Source organism: Morus notabilis, unplaced genomic scaffold (assembly GCF_000414095.1).
Source record: "Morus notabilis unplaced genomic scaffold, ASM41409v2 Scaffold812, whole genome shotgun sequence".
In the NCBI taxonomy this organism is placed as follows: Eukaryota; Viridiplantae; Streptophyta; class Magnoliopsida; order Rosales; family Moraceae; genus Morus; species Morus notabilis.
The window spans coordinates 167,132-185,764 of record NW_010361467.1 but is presented as its reverse complement, the minus strand read 5'-3'; the positions used below and the strand labels follow the sequence as shown (position 1 = coordinate 185,764).

The window sequence follows — 18,633 nt, the reverse complement described above, 5'->3', positions numbered from 1 at the left end:
TATCAAGGATATTCTCTATATGCTTGTACTAAGTCATCATATCATACATCTTGCGATGAGACTAGCTTGTGTTTTCACTTTTTGTTTATTGATTGTTGGTTGGATTTATTGTCTGGTACGTAGTTATCAGCTTTAAATTAACTTAATTTACTGATATTTTGAAGGTATATCCTTAACCTTTAGTTGTCCGTACGTATTGTTATGATCATCAAATTTATATAATATAGGAATCTTTTATTGTACCTTAGAATATTATTAATCATTAATGCTGTGATACAATTTTTTTGCTTTCTACGTCTACAACTACATCAGTACGTATAAATAATTACGTCAAAAGGTTAAATATAAGGCATGATATATGTGTTGGGAGAAGAGACGTCTATTGCTGGGACAGTGCATGGAGACAGATTGAAAATACTGCACACACCCACTTTCAATCAAAATCTCCATTGCCACGTATTTATATACACACACATTGTGGAGGTCAATTTCCAACCTTCCGAATTTATATTAGGGGTTAATGACCCATTATTTGTAGAGTTGATAGATGTTTGATTTATTTGTCTAAAATGATTTAGCGTAGGAGTGATAAAAGAAAGTGTTGAAAAAATAAACAGGAGAAATCAAAATTTTAGTGGTTCTATAACTCAGGGTACATCTATTGTAGTATTTATTATAATTTTAGTGGTTCTATAACTCAGGGTACATCTATTGTAGTATTTATTATAATTTTAGTGGTTCTATAACTCAGGGTACATCTATTGTAGTATTTATTATAATTTTAGTGGTTCTATAACTCAGGGTACATCTATTGTAGTATTTATTATTTGCACTAGGTATATAAAAAATAATACAAAAAAACTTGATAAAACTTGAGAGAGACAATAATGGAGGAAAGAGAGAGAGAGGGCGGCTCTAGGGCGAATTGCAGAGGCAGTGCATGAGTTTGTGTGTCTTGGAATGCCCTGGACGTTAAGAAAAGTCCTCCTTTTATAGCTGCAAACTCTTGTTTCCCAATTAAAGCTAGTTTCTCTTTCTCGAATAGAGTTGACTTTCCTGATTGCTTTTTTTGATCTTGTTATCTTATTTCTTTCGTATCTTTTGAGATTTAGGCTAACTTAGGTGCGATCTGAAGCTTTTTTAAAATCTCATAATGGAAGATTATTCAGAAGATTCTCAAAATATTTTTTTAGAGCAGTTGACTCTTCTGTTCTTTCGAGCAGTCATAATCGACTCCAGATGTTGCTGTGGATTCGGACTGACTTTGAATCTGGGTCGTCTTCTAAATGCTATTAGCTGCTCTATGTGCTTTGATGATCTTCTTAGTTGTTAAACTTTTGACTTAATCGACTCGAATTGATACATGTAAGGTGGAGATTGAGTGATGAAATCTGACCCAACACACATGCATAGTTATACGCTGTGTTGGTATCGTACTAGATGGTGTAATATACATTCCTTTACCACATTGAAGTTCTTGACCTTATCTCTTAAACTTTGTGCAGGCATGTAAAGCAAGATATTATCTTTAAAAAAAAAAGAAAAAGCTTTTTACCCCAACATGATTGAAAGGAATGAATGACATTTGTAAACTTGCCTCATTTTTATCCATACATACATATAAAGCAGAATGGGTTTTATGGGTATTGCAATGAAACGTTGAGGTTTTTGTTTTCCGGCGCTTATTTTTGCACAGAGAGAGAGAGGGAGGGACTGGTGGGCCCTTCAAGGAAGAGAGAGAGAGTTGTCTGGGAAAAAGAGAGAGAGAGGGAGCGGTGGAACTCGCTGAGAAAAGAGAGGGGAAAGAAGGCAATCTGATCCGTCCATATTTTTGATCCGACGGTCACAAAAAAAGTCCCGATTTTATTTATTAATTATTATTTTTTTATATTTACTATTAATTTTAGGTTTATTTGTAGTGTAATGTTATCTATTTTAACACGATTTAGTACTAAAATTTCAGTACTGCTTAAATAAAAACTCTATAAATGATTTAATAAAAAATAAAATTTAACAAAAATTCACTAAAATAAAATAAAAACATACCGAACTGAATAAAAATAAATTAAACAAAATTAAATTAAATTGATTTAAAGACAGTAAAATAACTTAAAATCTCTTTTGTTTATCTTTTACTTTAAATTTTTTTACTGGCATCTTTATTTTTTTTTACATTTTTTTAAATAATTTAATAATGATTATTTTAAATAAATCACGCACTGCTATAAAAAATCAGTACATATCTAAGGATGGCAAGAGAATAGATGCAGTTGACGTTGGGGAATTCCCGTAAGGGGTTTTCTGTTATATATTTTCTTCCACAATCCACACTAACGACACGTTTACTTCTCATAAAAGAAAAAGGCACGTCATGGGAGTGATTTTGGACTTGTTCTTTTGTAGTTTAACTTGAGTATAATTCTTAAGTTGAATTTGAATTATAACTTGAGTTGAACTTGTAATTTGAGTTTGTGTTTGGTTGTGTACATTTGAGATAAGAATCTTTTTGAGTTTGTATTTAAGTGAGTCAAAACTTGAATTTGTATTTATATAGTATTTTAATAAAAATTCAATGCTGATGAAAAATTTTAATAGGGTATATGGGTCGAGTTTTATTCGTCTTTTCGTTGTCAACGCATAGGAAAAAAAATCATCTCAATCAGAATTAAAACGAAAAAGTTATAGCATTTTTAAGAATAAAAAAAATATTGTTCATTAATTTGAGTTCGAGTTTCTGAACTCGAGTTGAAGGAGAAACTTGAACTAAAGTTTTAGCCCTAAACTCGAGTTTGAACTCGAGTTTAAACTCGAGTTTAAACTTAAAAGAATATGAACTCGAATAAAATTATAACTCGAGTTACATTTTTTTGAGTTTTTCACTCAAAAGAACGAGCCATTTATTTCTTATCTACTCATGTGCACATCATGTTTACTTAGATATAAGAAATGAGAAAAAAAAAAGAATGATAATTAACGGGAATAAACATCAAATTTATTTATATATTAATAAGTTCATGACATATAATTATTGCAATCCAATAATTATTTATATTTTGCATGTTTTATAAGTATGAACAGAAATTTTTTATTTAAATCTTTTTGCTACAATATATTTTTTTTTTAAAAATTAAACAAATGATGGAATTAGACGTTTTTTAAAAGATTGTTTTCATTTTTTTCCATTCCAATACCGGCCAACCAAACATGGTAACGTGCGGTAAGAAATGAGTAAAGGAATATCAGTCTTTATACGGTCTCAATTAAAGCTTGGAATGAATTTCAATATACTGATACACATTAATAATTATGTTCACACATTATTATGTAAAAGTATATTTCGGCTAATTATAACCAAATTTTAAAATTTTAGTTTAATAAACACTGCAAAATTGAATTCTTTTATAATAGGATGGTTCTACTTGCACTCATTTTTACTTTCTACATCTCTTTTTAAATATACACTCCACGTAATTTTAAAATGGTTGAATTTTCTTTCTATACACCTCTGTTATTCTAAAATAAATTATTTTTATAAGATTATTAATTATTAATCATTTCATTTTTCTTTTCATATCCACTATTTTATTTTAATTTTTTTAATTTTTAATATTATCATTTCTATATTTCTCTTTCTTTTGGTTGAAGCTTTTTAGGCTTGACGCTTTTTTTTATAAGAAGAAAATTTATTAAAATATTTTTTTAGAAAACATAAAGGACACTCAAAATATAAAATAGAAAGTAATATAATTCAATAAATAAAAATAAATAAAAAATACTGTAACAAAGTTATTATATTATTGAGGTATGATTAAAAATACAAAATGGAAAAAGAATGAAAAACAAATAAACGAGCATAAAAAGCATAAAGTAATTGTTTTTAATTTGAGAATATGACATGTGGAATGTGTAAAGGGAAAAAAAATAAAATATTATTATTTTTATAATAAAATTTAATTATGTAATTAGGTCTATTATAATTGTCATTTTTTGTCATTTTACATGAGAGTCTTTTTAATAAGAAATTATAATTAAAAAGAAGGTGTGAAAAGTAAATAGAGGTGTGTGAATAGAATCACCGTTTATAATATTACATAAATAAATACCGGAATATAAATAGATCATTCTTGCTATTATTTCTTTGCTTTAATTACATGGTAGTTAGTCAATTCACACGACTGGCATTCTAATATTTTACGGGCCCGTTTAGTTCGCTGATTCGAGTTTGTAATTTGAGTTGAGATGTGATTTTATGTGAGAACTTTTTAATGTAGCAAAAAAATTAGATGTTATTATTTTTGAGAACTTTTTACTATAACAAAACTCGAATTTTAAACTTCGGTGAAGTAAACAGGGCCTACAAGTAGACAGCAAGGATCTGGAAGGAGAGAGACGGAATAAAACTCCTAATTTGTCTCTATTGGAGCAGGTTTTTTTTTTTTTTTTTCTTGATTACTATAATCAGCTCAAAGGAGCCTTCGCAATATCTGTGCTTAATTGAACATATATAGATCGCAGCCACGATGTCTTTGGTTAAAAGGAAATCAAGGGAAAAGGAAAGAACACCACAACGATCAGTTGCAAAGAAAGACGATAAAGAATGCAGTGCAATACTATAATAAAGCGACTTAATATTAGTTCATATATTCTGAGAACCAAAACGTTCAATTTATTACACAAACATTTGCTTGTACCCTCACAATTAATATAAACCCCCCCTTCTTCTCCATTTTTTTTTTTACATCTCTGAAAATACCACAAAGTTGGTTACTCCCAGCACTTATTTCAGCTAATTCAAGCATCCACACACTCTTCTACCATATGGCGGCGCACAGATTGAATATCATATAGCAAGATGCTATAACAAAAAACAACAAATTAGAAAAGTGAACTTAAGAACTCTACACAAAAGGGTAGATATATAGATCATATAGTTATACATATATGTTGATGACCGATCATTGATCACAATTTATTGATCACCCTGTACGGCCTCGTTCCGTCTGCTTGCCTGCCTGGTCATGGAAACGTCCCCGGCAGGGACGGCGGCAGCGGGTGTGTAGGCGGGGGAATTTCCGTCGCCGCCATCCTCTCCAGAGATCTCCTCCAAAGACCGTCCTTTGGTCTCAGTGACTAAGAAGGTGAAGAAAAATCCCAGAAAATTAGTAGCAGCCAAGAAGAACATGGCCTCCCGAATTTTCTTTGTGGAACCATCCAAGGTGTAGGTCTGAACCCCGAAGGCCGCGACGATGGCACCGGCCTTCCCAGAGGCTGCACTGATGGCGTGACACGTGGACCTAACCCTTGTCGGAAAAAGCTCCGCCGGAAGGACAAAGGTGGTGCTGTTGGGCCCAAAATTCGCGAAGAAAAAGGTGAGACCGTAGAGAGCTCCGAACACCGCCCCGTGTCCGTTCTCTCTCAAGTAGTCGTACTTGATGCCTATGATGAGCATGAAGATAGTCATCATGAAGAAGCCGAGGAGCTGGATTTTGAAGCGGCCGAGCTTTTCGATCAAGGCTACAGTGAACCAGTAGCCAGGGAAGGTCCCACACAAGGCAATTATGAACATGGCGCGCGAGGTCTCGAAGACTTCTCGAAGAGCGTTCATTTGGAAGTCCTTATGGATCAGACCCATGGCGGGGAAAATGTCCTTCTGGGTTAGGTTTTGGCTGTAGAAGGCGATGTCCAACAAGAACCAAGTGGTGCTCGTGCCGATCAAATGCTTTCCATGACGCCCCCAGAACTCTTGGGATAATAAGGAGTAGTTGTTTGCGGCTTTGAATTGAGCCAGCTTGTCTTGCTCATCTTGTATTTCTATCTCCAGAACACGTCCCATGTCCACTGCGGCTTGCTTCGCGTTTCCTTCTATCAAGGCGGTGTACCGTCCTAGTTGTAAGATGAAGCGAAAAATGAGTAACGTGAGAAAGAAAATTTGTACTAACCCGTTTGATTTGTGAGTTTGAATCAAATCTTTTGTTATAGTGTCTTCTCCAGTAAAAAATTTGAATTTCCGTTCAAATCTCCGAACAATACGGGCCTGATATTTGCTTCAAGTTGGAAGGAAAACATGTATGTTGAAGTTCAATTGAAGCATGTTACTACAATAAGAGGAGATATATGTTTGTGTGCTAGATGATTCTGAGTTATGTTTGTGGAGTAAATTTGTTCTTGTTGTTCGTAATTTACAGTACTGTTTTTGGTTTCCTTCTAATACAAATTTATCAAATAATTAAAACTTAAAAACCTAATCATATAACAAATACTAAATACTAAACTATTTAAGCAGTTAAATAAGGTATAAAAAGTTATTGATTAATAGATCATATGAACTCATTCGCGAAGTAAAGAAAAGGTTTTAACAAAGAAGGGAAAGAGAACAAGAAGAATATTCCATTTTTGGAAATAAAATCATTTGGAGGAAAGAAGACCCCTAATTCTTAGCATCTATATATTGACAATATATAAGCGCATCCTTATATTATGTAGTGGGTCTATACCTCTAAAAATTGATTAAACCGTTGATAGATTTTGAATTTCAAAGAGAACTAAAGAAATTTAGAAGAAACACAGCTTAGTTAACCTACCAGTTTCGGGCATTTTCATCCGCCAGTAGAAAGTCAAGATTGCGGGCAAAGCTCCAAGCATGAGCACAATCCGCCACAAGTAATCCGCCTCGGGTTGCGTAGAGAAAACGGGGGAGAAGTCATCAAACTTATAAGGAGGGGCATCATAGAATCCTAGGAAGATCTTGGAAAGAATCATGGAAACTAGGCCAGCGAATATGATTCCCACGCCCTGCATCGCAAACACGGCGGCTATGAAAGCTCCCCGTGTTGACTTGTTGGCGTACTCCGACATGATGGTGGCGGAGAGCGGGTAATCTCCTCCAATCCCAAACCCTAACCAAAACCTAAAGAAGCATAGCGTCCCCATCACGCCCCTTGCAGTAGCGCCAAAGGAAAGGCCGGAGCAAATAGCGCAAACGACCATCATAATTAGGGTTACGCCGTAGACTTTCTTGCGTCCGAGCTTGTCCCCAAGCCATCCGAAGAAGAGCTGGCCCGATAAGGTTCCGACAAGGGCGACACCGGTGACCAAGTTGTTGACATCCTGTGGCAGCTTCCCGGGCTTTGGTGAATTGGGGTTGAAATAGTAGAGACGTCCCAAGAGTTTAGAGACGGTGGAGATGCAGAAGAGGTCATAGGCGTCAGTGAAGAAGCCCATGCCGGCGATCACAATCGCCGTCACGTGGTACCATTGTGTCCGGGCGTTGTCAAGAGCATCAAGCACGGCTATAGCCATTTTGGACTAATTTGGCTGCGCCTAGCTATAATCAGTTGGTATAATTAGTTGGTTGATGGTTTGGGACTACTTGGTTGCTTATTTTTATAGTTGGTAATTTATGGGAAACGATTGATTATCAACAAAATGATTAGGGGACGATTGTTCCTATGTTTATGGAGGATATTCCACAAGCCTAGTTCATATAAAGGATATCCGGATTAATTGATGGATGTGAAGACTAGCTAATTGTAGTACATCTATTTGTTATTAGCCATGTTCATAATGAAGCTTAAGTACGATTAAACGCTGCAATTTGTTTTTTGAGTTGTCAAATTGATACGACCAAGAAATTGATTGCAAGTCAAGAATTAATACATTTACAACAAAAGACAATAAGAGTATTGGTTCTCTCTTTTTTTTTTTTTTTTTCCCTTCTAGTTCAAGATGAGCCTCAGATCCTTTTTTTTTACAAAATTAGATCTAGGAAAGCGCGCCTAGCCCAGGCCGTGTATGAAATATCCACGCAATCATATTAATGTCTTAATCAAAATAGCCTAGCAAAATTTCAATTTGCTAGCATTGGAAGAAACCAAAAACTCCATTATCCAGGACAAATTGGGAAAGAGGATCTTTTTTTGTGGTTTGGTTCGGCCAATTGTATTATATTTCCTTCAGTAGAACCAAGTAAAATAGCAACTTAGCAAGAAACGGAGGGACAAACGAGACAACTGCTTTGTCTTTTTGAGCTCTCCATTAACAACCAAAAATGTCCCTTTCGTGCCTATTTGTATTGTGTCCGGAATTATAAAGAAGTCAAAAGTTAATCCGCCTAGTATCTTTCACCAGCCAAAAAAAAAAAAAAACATAATAATAATAATCTAACATCATGAGCTGCCAAAAAAGACCTTTGGAAAGCTACACAAGTTATTATTGAGTTTTGGTCTTTTTTTAGGATTTGAAGGGCTTTAAAGAAAGCTAAGAAGCAAAACAGAGAATTCCGAGCAGGGTCATTATTATTATTTATAGTCCAAACTGTTAGGCGTAGAGTAAAATTTTCAATACTAAATACGCCTCTAGCTGTTAAAAGATGGTATACATAATATTATAGCAAATTACAATCTGATTAAATGCATTTCGCAAAAAAAATTGTCGTTTTAGGCCGTTGCCAAAATTTTTAGACCAACCTGCACAACTAGTATGCAAACTAGGAGAATCAAGTTTAGTGGTTGCTAACGGTAAAATGAAACAAGAAGTATGTGACTGTATGGTACCAAGTTAACCTTGCTTATCAATTATCTGTCGTTTGTTGCTGCACCACGAACACAGAAGCCTTGCCAAAGATATCCTTCGAGGCGAGCAGATCTCCGACAACTCCTAGCTCCGGGAACTCGGTCCACGCTAGATCGAGACCCGTAATCTGGTGGCAGCCTGCGTCGTGGCTTCTCCCAACTATTATAAGATCATATTCGTCCGCCATACTTCTCACAGCCGTAGACAATTCAGACCCGTCATTCACAACCTCCTCCAAGTAGTTCAACCGGTGTCTGGCGCTCAAACTGCTGTACTTGACATCTTTCAACACCTCGGAATCCATCATATTTTCCCACTTTTTCTCCTCATCAACCTCGCACTCAGTCGGGGCTACAAAGTGGATCACCGTGAGGCTGATGTTCGACCCCTTGCACGTGCGTTTCGCGTATGTCAACGCCTCCCTATCGTCTTTACCTCCCAAGAAAATCATACAGACCGAGTACATGTAGGCATCTACTGAAACCATGGAGCTAGCCCGTCCTGCATAGCCTCGATTCACGAGTATCGCAACCGAGCATGGAGCCCTTTCGAGCACGCTCAAGTTTAAGGCCCTTACCATGTTGTCTTCCAGCTCAACATTCCCATCCACGGACCATTTCCTATGAAAAGGAAGTATCACAAGTGATGTGAGCTTGTCTAGGGCCAAAGTACAAATGTCCTCGTGCATTAGCTTATAGGGAGAAACTGCTGTGAAAGCGTTTACTTTCACAGCTCCCCAATTGCTATTCTCAAAGCGGTTGAAAGAAAGGATTACGTTCTGCGAGTAGGAGACGTCGGAGAGGCTCTTCTTCTGAACTTGGTGTGAGATAAAGATTGGTGTGGCTCTTCCAATAAGCTCAATTAGGTGTAGAACATAAACGCCAATTGGGTTGTCCTTGGTTGCACATGAGGCATCAAGGAGGTCTATTATGGCAGGGATGTCATCCGGCCTGTGAATGCAGGCGAGCATTCGGAGCTCCAAATTCGGCTTCAAATGCATGATGTTCCTTCTCTGATAGCCTGCATATTTCCTTGATGGATCATACAAGAACTTCAAGCTAATCGGCACAATTATTGATATAGCTAAGATACTAACCATCAGCAGATTATAAGTTGGCATTGCAAGACCCTGCATTTACAGAAAAACAGAATACAGTTTCTGTCAATCTCTAATTAGTTACGAAAACAAGTGCTAATCACAACAATGGTGGTATTTATAGGTATCGTTTGGTTACTAGATTTGAACCTTATAGTTTGAATAGAAATTCAAATTTTTGTTACTGCAGCAAAAAAGTTTAAATTGTAGTTCAATCCCGCAAGACCAATGATACCATAGTCCATTTATTCTGCTAGTTTGAATCACAATACAAACCTTTTTGCTATAATATTTTCCCTCACAAAAAAGTCTTAACTTTTGTTTAAAATTTCTATTCGAACCTAGGAACTAAATGGAAGAAGAGTACTCAATCAGAAGGTAAGATTAAAGGAATTACGTTGTTATCTCTGAAGTATGTGTAGATGGCTAGTTCAACAACGCCTTTACTTGTCATAATAAAAGCCAAGGCCCAAGAATCGTACATTGGCATTTCATAATATATGCAAGAAGTCACACACGCGACTAACTTGGCAACATAAGTGACCATAACAAGGATTATGTTTGACTTCATGAGAGGATCAAACATGTTCTTGGAGAAATCCACTCTCAACATCCTTGTGGTCACAAAGAGCGGCAAGAACACCCCGGAGACGAAGCAATCGAGCTTACTGACGATGGCGGAGCCTAATGGAGGCCCGTCCGGTATAGCCAACCCCAAGATGTAAGGCCCAAGGAAAACCTGCTCATCAAAGGTGTCCGAATAAAGAGCACAAGCAAGAGCCAACACAATTATGCTGTACACATAAAAGTCCTTGACAGGCCTCCCTTCAGGCGTTTGTTTGACAATCATAAACATGACGGGCCTAAACACGAACACGACAACCAGAAAGAAGGCGACGATGGCGGCGATGTCCACGAGAGCTCGGCTCCTGGACTCCATGAAAACTCTAACCATGAGGAAGAAGTTGGAGACGATGAAACTGATCACGTCGCCGACCATGGCAGCGGAGAGGCCTAATCTACCGAGCTCGGAATTGAGGATGTTGAATTCGGTCAAGAGAGAATGAATGACGGGAAAAGAAACAAGAGATTGTGTTATGAACACAAAGGGAAGCTTGTCCTTGTCCGAGGGACTTAGATTCCGTCCGAGGAGTTTTTGAGCAACCATTCCACACAAAAATGGAACTGATACGGCCACAACTGCGATTATGGTTGCCTTTGTTCCTGTCTTGGGCACTATTCCAACGTTCATTTTAACTGCAGTTAGGAATAGGAAAAGTGCGTAGCCAAACACTGAAATTGTTCCAATAATCTGTTGACCAGCCGGTGTGAAGAGTTTCTCGTTCTTGGGGTTCCCATTTTCGTCTGATAATGCGTAACCAAGGACCAAGCCAGTCTGGTTTTGACAAAGAAAATAGAGACCAAATTTATTGTTAGTAATCTCCTTCAAGAGATTGAAAAAGAAAAAAAAAACGAAAAACAAACAAGCAAGCTAAAAAATGAGGTTAAAAAACTTCATTATGTGCACCTTGCGTCACATTTTGTCAATTATCCATGAGTATTTGGCATGTATACTCGTGAGTTTTTCAGGTTAGACAAAATACTCTGCATTTAACAAATTGTTAAAATGGTGCTCCTAAATCATTTATGATGGTTAAAATTTTATTATGAGAAACGCCCTCGTACATTATTTGATAATTCAGATAATAAAAGAGGCTGTCATATCACGTTTATATTAAGATAATTCTTTCTAAACTATAAAACATCCATCAATTTGTTTTGAACAATTTAGTAAATTCAGGATACAATTTAAAGTCCAAGACAGACTCTTAAAAACTTTTAATGGAATTCAACAATTTTTCGTATAGGGAGATCACCACCTCTCACAGAAAAAGTTGACAAAATTAGGTGCTGACCGAGTCATTTTATAAATTCTTGAATGCAGATGTCACGAATTGATTCCGTGTGCACAAAGCATGATAGAAAAACTTGAGTGTGTATAAGAATGATAGAATAATATAGGAGAATATATATACATATATATATATATATATGTGTATATGTACACGTACAATAATCTCAGAGGCGAGCCTGGGGAGACCAAGACGCTTGAGAACAACATGGAAGGCATGAGAGATGCAGAAAATCATGAGCATCTGAAGTTCGAGCTCAGGCATTGAGTTTTTGAGCAAATCATCAGGATTAGGATTGTGATTGTTCCAGAACCCATTGGAGCTCACCTGGGGTGGCAATTCAATGCAAACATATCTACGTGGCTTAATGCTGTTGGCTGTGTTATTTTCTGCCATAATTTTCTCACAAGAAAAAAGAAAAAGAAAGATATGTTGAATTTTTTAGAGAAGATGGTGGGTGAATGTGATGTTTTTTCCCTCGGACGTTTCTGGGAAAATATTGGAAATCATCATACAGAGACTTTTGGGTTTCTTCATGTTGAATTTCATGATACGTCACAACCAGTCTTTTGATGGGCTCTCTGTTTTTTCGCTCAATCAGAAAGCTATTGATTGACAAAAATTTAGGCACATTTACTATTTTTAGTATATATTTTTTTTCTTTTTTGATTGACAAAAATTTAGGCACATTTACTATTTTTAGTATATATATTTTTCTTTTTTTTTTTAATTTTCGTGGATACTTTAGTCTTTTTACTGGTCAAAATTAATTTTTGATCGAGAATCTTTCTATTAAATGCAATCTCGAAAATGTAGGATGTTTTCCTAAAAAAAGCAAAAAGAAAATGCTCCCAAATAAAAGAAAATTGTCGGTCACCAATTGGTTAATATCTTGTTTGATGTTCTAAATGTGTTTGTAAGAACTTTTGAATTAATCTAAAAAATCAATTCAATGTTTAGGAATTTAACATTTTTGTAAAGCCCCGATAATTATAAATAAAATAATCAAGAGCATACCTTCAAAATAACAATCTTTTGTGATTACAGAGATAGTATGACGATAATTTCACATACTCTATCATAAGGTGAAGAATTTGAATCTTTCCATTAAATTCATAAAAAATAAGGCATTTTTTAAAATACCATATGGTTAATGACAAGAAAATATAGCACAAATAAAGATGTTAACATAAATAAAATTGAAGGTTTTTTTATTTTATTTACAGACACCCTTTAAACTTTTTGAATTTAGTAATTAGGTTTTTATTATTTTTTCTTGGCAATTGATCCCTTTAACTTTTAAATTTTTACAATGAAGGTCCAATCGAACATGACATCTACTTTTTTGATGATTTTAATCACGTGACGTGCATGTGAGCATTTATTGAAGATAATAAAAGTCATTTTTTACAATTGGAGCGTCTATTGAGGGCAATAACACTTAGAAGCTAAGAATTATTTATCACAGCTGATTGTATTTAAATACGCTAAATGGTTATGAAATCAATATAAACGAACAAATAGAGTGAGAAATGATCTTCATTGACATCAATAAATGCTAACATTCACATCACGTGATTAGAATCGTAAAAAATAAAAAATAAAAAATGTGATTTTCAACTGGACTTTAATTGTAAAAATTTAAAAGTTAAGGAGGTCAATTGCTATAAAAATATAAGGACTAAATTATTAGATTTAAAAGTTTAAGAGTGTCCGGAAAAGGGCCTTGGACATTTTCGACAAGTTAAAAGAGGTCAATTACTAAAAAAATATAAGGACTAAATTATTAAATTTAAAAAGTAGAGTGCCCGTAAAAGGGCCTTAGACATTTCTACAAGTTAAAAGTTTAATTGCTAGAAAAATATAAGGACTAAATTATTAAATTTAAAGGGTTTGAAGAGTGTCCGTAAAAAGGCCTTCGACATTTCTACAAGTTAAAGAGGTCAATTGCTAAAAAAAAATATAAGGACCAAATTATTAAATTTAAAAAGTTTAAGAAGTATTTATAAAAAGGCCTCAACTAAATGTTGAGTAATACATATTTTTCTAGAAAAAATAAAGAATTTATTTTTGAGAGTGTATGAGTTTAGGAGCCCGTTTAGTTCATGAATTAGAACTATTTTTTATTTACGTGTGTTTTTTATGAGAGAAAATACTGTATCGAACCATAAACCATGATTCGAATCAGAAAACGAATCCTCAAACTAAACGAGCTATTTATATTTTACTCTTGATAAATACCTTTTTATTAATATAATTATTTAACTAAAAAGATTATGAATCAATAATAAAAGGTAAGAATCCATGTACACTCTTAAAGAGTATTTATCAAAATTATTATTTTTTTCTATATATTTTCACAAAAATAGTACACATTGATTACACGACAAATACTTCTAATTGCAGTTGCGTAGCGCGAGAATCGCGCCTCCCCACGAGCTACTGTGGAAAGCCCTAGAATGCCAACGGCCAAGGCCCATACTCTCTAGAAGCCTAATGTAAGGCTCTGTTTGTGTCCCACCACAACTCTACAATTTTATTATTCTACAATATTTTCAACTTGTTTTATTTTCCGTTTACTCTTTTTTGGTAGAAATAGTTATTTCTCCGCTTACTTGCAACCCAAGAAGAAGTGCTCTTTTTCGTCAAATATTTCTTTTTTATTTTTCTTTCTTTCAGATTTATCAACCAATAATAAATAATAAAGTCCAACAGTCCACTTTCGTTGCTTCAGCAAACGTGGCTCTAAAAGTTTCTGGTTTATATTTTTCTCTTCCTTCGCTTTCTTTCTGGTTAGTATTTTTCCTCTCCTCCAAGGAAATCTGGAAAGCTTTTTGTCCTTTCCTTTTCTTTCGTTTTTCTTCCTTTTCCTCAAAAATGCTTTCCTTTTCAATAATGAATGTAGGGTTTTGATTCTCTCTATATTTTTTTGGTCTCGGTTTTAGAAAGAGAGAAATGGCGGATTCGGAGCGGACTCGGGCGCCATGGACGGAGGCAGAGCAGAGGCCTGTGGCTATGGCCGAGATTCACTCTCACGAGTTGTCCATGTCGGAATCGGTGGTTGCGGCGGCGAGAGATGGCGCGGTGTTATCGGCTGTTCAGCCTGCGGGTTTGAACAACGCTTCGGATGGGAAATTCGGTTTCGCTGAGCGAGCTCTCTCTGCTGCTGGCGCCGCTTTCCTCTCTGTAATCATTGTTAATCCTCTGGATGTTGCCAAGGTAACGTTTTTTTTTTTAAATTGATTTTCTGTGAAATGATTGACGAATAATGAAGGTAAGCTAATAATTTGGGTTTTGATGGGGTTTCATTGAGTTAATCTAGGTTTTTGGTTCGTATTCTTTTTGTTTTTTCATTTGATTTTCTGTTCTCTATTTCGTTGTTGAGCACATTCAGGTAAAATAATGGAAAAGTGCTTTTATGGGGGAATTTCTGTTGATTGCTTTTCCTTGTTTTTCTTGGAATTGACTTGGTTCAGAAGAGTTCACAAATTAGGTTTCCTTGGTGTTTATTCTGAAACCCCCATATTTTGATTTATTTTTGTTTGATTATGATTTCATGAATGATGTTTAAGTTGCCAACTTGAATGTTCCTCTGTTAATCTGTTTTTATGTTTTTTTTTTTTTTTGGGTGCCTACTTGTTGTGGTTTTGTATGAATTGAACTTTGAACTGAAGAACGTTACTTTCTTCTCTTTACCAGACAAGGTTGCAAGCTCAGGCAGCTGGGGTTGCCTACTCCCATCCATTGAGTAATATTACAAGGCGCATGGGATATTTTGGACCGAGCATGGTATAAACTCATCCTTCCAAGACTTCTATATGTAAAAATGATTCTCATTCTTGTTTATTATAGACAGTGTTGTTTTGCTCTCAAGTTTGAATGGGGTTGCTTTTGTTGCTAATATAAGTTGCTATCACATAGTTGAAAAAATAATATATCGATATGTATGTTATTGCCTATTTATTTTGGTTGTTATAAGTCCGGCACATTGGAAATTGGGATGCCTCCATGGATATTTTTTTATAATTTTTGAAATCCTTAGAGGATCTAATGTGTATTTTAAGCATATAATTGTTGCTTCTTTTTGGTTTTTTAGAAATGCTTATAGCTATTTCTTTGATAACTCACATTTGTAATTTCTAGTCATTGATTCATATTGCGTAATGATTGGGGATGTCTTAACATGGTATTGGTACTAGCTTATGAGTTTATGCCATATATGTTTATGTTTTTTCCGTTATTGCCCTCTCATAGTTTGTGCTTGTGGCTTGATATTTTAGTTAATCCAGTTCTCTGCGAATGTTTGGTCCGTGAACTATTTTTGTTTATAATTTTGCAGTTGTTTGCGGATCTAAGATGTTCTCCATCATGTGCACGTGCGGGAGTACATGGTACTGTATCAATATGCCCTCCGGATTGTTTTCAGTACAAAGGAACTCTGGATGTCTTTAACAAAATCATTCGTGAGGTTGGTGGTATGCTAGTTATTGTCTCACTTTCCACCTTATAGTCAACTTTATATGTTCAAAAAGGCAGTTATTTTAAAGGAAGAATTTATTGGTGGACTCTAAATTGCACCTTGTTTCTTCTGCTACTAATGCATACTAAGGCTATCGATTGCCTGATATGAGGCATGTGGTTGTTTAATAAAAATCCCCGAGCACAATGTTCGATATACATTTATTGGAAGAAGATTTATGTGTTTTCTTAAGTGCCATATTTATCTTAGTCAGATTTTTGTTTCGTTTATATTTGCTTACTGGGAATTGATGTTTCAGGAAGGATTTTCAAGACTATGGAGAGGCACAAATGCTGGTTTAGCGCTGGCTGTACCAACAGTAAGCCCTTGAACTTGCTGAGATCTTATTTCTGGGCTGTTAATTGCTTGTTTTTCCCATGACGTAAAATATCATAGTTTTGTGATTTTCATTTGTTGTCAATTGCCTTTGTGTAATCAGGTTGGAATCTACCTACCTTGCTATGACATATTCCGGAACTGGTTAGAGGAACTCAGTGTCCAGAAAGCACCAAGCACAACTCCTTATGTCCCTTTAGTTGCTGGCGCGTTGGCTCGTTCATTGGCTTGTGCAACTTGCTACCCAATTGAACTTGCAAGGACACGCATGCAGGTAACAAGATGTCAATAGCCTTATTATTTATTGTGGTTCTGTGTCCAAATTATCATTTGTCAAGGATTTAGATTGATAGATACTTATGGAGTTTTTGCTTATTTTTGCTCCCTTGTTTGTCTGATAATAGGCATTTAAAGTGACTGATAGTGGTGTGAAGCCTCCTGGTGTTTGGAAAACTCTACTTGAGATTCTCTCTGATGTCAAGACCACAAACAATGGTCAAAACAACTGTAAGTCAAATTTTGCACGGTGCAACAGTTATGATAAGCTGATTTTTAGAATTAGGATTTGATGTCCCTCTCTTGTTACAGTGAAAAGCTACCGTGTCCTATGGACGGGCATGGGGGCGCAGCTTGCTCGTGATGTTCCCTTCTCTGCAATCTGTTGGTCCACTCTCGAGCCTGTGAGAATTCATTATCTAATTGTTTTACGTTATCCAGTTCCACTATATATGAACTATAAATTGTTTCAATACTAAGCCCATTCCTCCTCTTATCTCTACAGCTCAGAAGAAAGCTTCTTTGTCTACTGGGCGATGAAACCAACGTTGCAAGTGTCCTTGTGGCAAACTTCTCTTCTGGATTTGTGGCAGGAAGCCTTGCTGCTGCTGCCACATGTCCTTTAGATGTTGTAAAAACTCGAAGACAGATAGAGGTTTCATTCTTTGGCCCATTCTTTGGCCCACACTCTTTTAGAATCTCTTTATTGTCGATGTCTTATTTGGATAAATGTATTTTAGCTTCCCCATATCTGCTCTTGTGTTTTACATACTCGTCTTTCCTTTTAATTTTGCAGAAGGATCCAGTCCGGGCATTGAAAATGACAACTACACAAACGCTGAAGGAGGTTTGGAGGTATCCTCTCTACTTTATGATGTTGTTGTTGTATCTCTATACTTAAAGATAATCTTTACCAAATCTCACTAACAAAATGGGAACTGGGGCGGAGGGATTGAAAATTGACGTCCGATCTTCTCCCATAAAGTCTCGAATGTACTTGCATCTTTTCCACATGAATGATCCATTTGCATTTTGGTTTGGACAGGGGCGGAGGGATGAAAGGACTATTCACGGGCGTTGGTCCTCGCGTTGGAAGAGTAGGTCCTTCTGTTGGTATTGTTGTTTCATTCTACGAAGTTGTGAAGTATGTTCTACATTAACCGGCACACAGTTTCATGATCGGGGGACATGGATCTCCAAGCTTCGGTTGTTTATGCAAAGCATAATTAAAGTGAAATACTGGACGTTAAAGAACGGCCTGCAAGTTTTTGTTGATATGGTAGGATACACAGCAATAACGATGATAATCCTAGATACTTTTCTAGGCCTGCAAGTTACAGATACTTGCAATTTTGTCGCTCTTGATTGAGCAGAAATTTTGTTGTACTTGGCTCGTTTACTTGGCATTTCTTTTTTTGTGAGAGTTAGATCTCAGTTTTAATTTAAGGGAGAGTACGATTTTGTTGTGAATATGAGCCCAACTGGTTCTCAAGCGCAAATACGTAGACATTTGAGCCATTGATGTGCAGCTTTAATTAATATTAACAAGTAATTGGGTTGTAAATTTGAGATTGAAAACAAGGCAGAATTTACTTTTGAGAATGCATGAATCTAAGATTTTTATTTCTCATTCATGATTAATAATATTTTTTTGTTAGTATAGTTATTTGATTAAAGTGATTATTAATTAAGAGTAACGGGTAGAATTTATATACTTTAAAGGGTATTTGTTTCTTTTTTTTTTTCATTGAACAATATATAAGAACAATTATAAGAACAAGGTAACAACGACAAAAACGTTTAAAAATGACAACTAAAAACGTTTGTAGCAAAAAAAATCAACAACTAGTTGGGGACTTCTTGAAAGCTTTTTAAAACACAAGCGTGTTTTCATAATTTCTTCTTTTTTTTTTTTCAGGAGT

At 35.5% G+C, this 18,633-nt stretch overlaps 3 protein-coding genes across 4 annotated transcripts; 1 reads left to right on the top strand and 2 right to left on the bottom strand.

Annotated features, from left to right (window-relative positions):
* Positions 1-4,969: 4,969 nt before the first annotated feature.
* LOC21394719 (inorganic phosphate transporter 1-11) lies at positions 4,970-7,299 on the bottom strand. The gene is made up of 2 exons (XM_010099564.1): positions 6,582-7,299; positions 4,970-5,883 (listed from the first exon to the last, which is right to left on the bottom strand). The coding sequence occupies exons 1-2, from the start codon at positions 7,297-7,299 to the stop codon at positions 4,970-4,972; spliced, it is 1,632 nt and encodes a 543-aa protein (XP_010097866.1).
* A 1,270-nt stretch (positions 7,300-8,569) lies between these two features.
* On the bottom strand, positions 8,570-11,976 carry LOC21394718 (cation/H(+) antiporter 4). Its single transcript, XM_010099563.1, has 3 exons — positions 11,740-11,976; positions 10,065-11,063; positions 8,570-9,700 (listed from the first exon to the last, which is right to left on the bottom strand). The coding sequence occupies exons 1-3, from the start codon at positions 11,974-11,976 to the stop codon at positions 8,570-8,572; spliced, it is 2,367 nt and encodes a 788-aa protein (XP_010097865.1).
* A 2,344-nt stretch (positions 11,977-14,320) lies between these two features.
* LOC21394717 (mitochondrial carrier protein MTM1) lies at positions 14,321-18,293 on the top strand. Of its 2 annotated transcripts, XM_024166566.1 has the most exons (11): positions 14,321-14,372; positions 14,526-14,799; positions 15,280-15,369; positions 15,920-16,048; positions 16,359-16,418; positions 16,539-16,709; positions 16,840-16,942; positions 17,024-17,115; positions 17,217-17,366; positions 17,508-17,566; positions 17,757-18,293. In XM_024166566.1, the coding sequence occupies exons 2-11, from the start codon at positions 14,536-14,538 to the stop codon at positions 17,869-17,871; spliced, it is 1,233 nt and encodes a 410-aa protein (XP_024022334.1). In that variant the 5' UTR covers positions 14,321-14,372; positions 14,526-14,535; the 3' UTR covers positions 17,872-18,293. The 2 variants fall into 2 exon arrangements, with proteins under 2 accessions (XP_024022334.1, XP_010097864.1); XM_010099562.2 differs by lacking the exon at positions 14,321-14,372 and having other exon boundaries at positions 14,427-14,799.
* Positions 18,294-18,633: the final 340 nt, after the last annotated feature.

Coding starts and splice junctions, on each gene's coding strand:
- LOC21394719 (XM_010099564.1), bottom strand. CDS start 7,299: ATGGCTATAGCCGTGCTTGATGCTCTTGACAACGCCCGGACACAATGG. Junction 5,884..6,581: donor GATGAAAATGCCCGAAACTG/GTAGGTTAACTA, acceptor TCTTACAACTAG/GACGGTACACCGCCTTGATA.
- LOC21394718 (XM_010099563.1), bottom strand. CDS start 11,976: ATGGCAGAAAATAACACAGCCAACAGCATTAAGCCACGTAGATATGTT. Junction 11,064..11,739: donor GGCTCGCCTCTGAGATTATT/GTACGTGTACAT, acceptor TGTCAAAACCAG/ACTGGCTTGGTCCTTGGTTA. Junction 9,701..10,064: donor CATACTTCAGAGATAACAAC/GTAATTCCTTTA, acceptor CTGTAAATGCAG/GGTCTTGCAATGCCAACTTA.
- LOC21394717 (XM_024166566.1), top strand. CDS start 14,536: ATGGCGGATTCGGAGCGGACTCGGGCGCCATGGACGGAGGCAGAGCAG. Junction 16,049..16,358: donor TTAACAAAATCATTCGTGAG/GTTGGTGGTATG, acceptor TTGATGTTTCAG/GAAGGATTTTCAAGACTATG. Junction 16,419..16,538: donor TAGCGCTGGCTGTACCAACA/GTAAGCCCTTGA, acceptor TTGTGTAATCAG/GTTGGAATCTACCTACCTTG.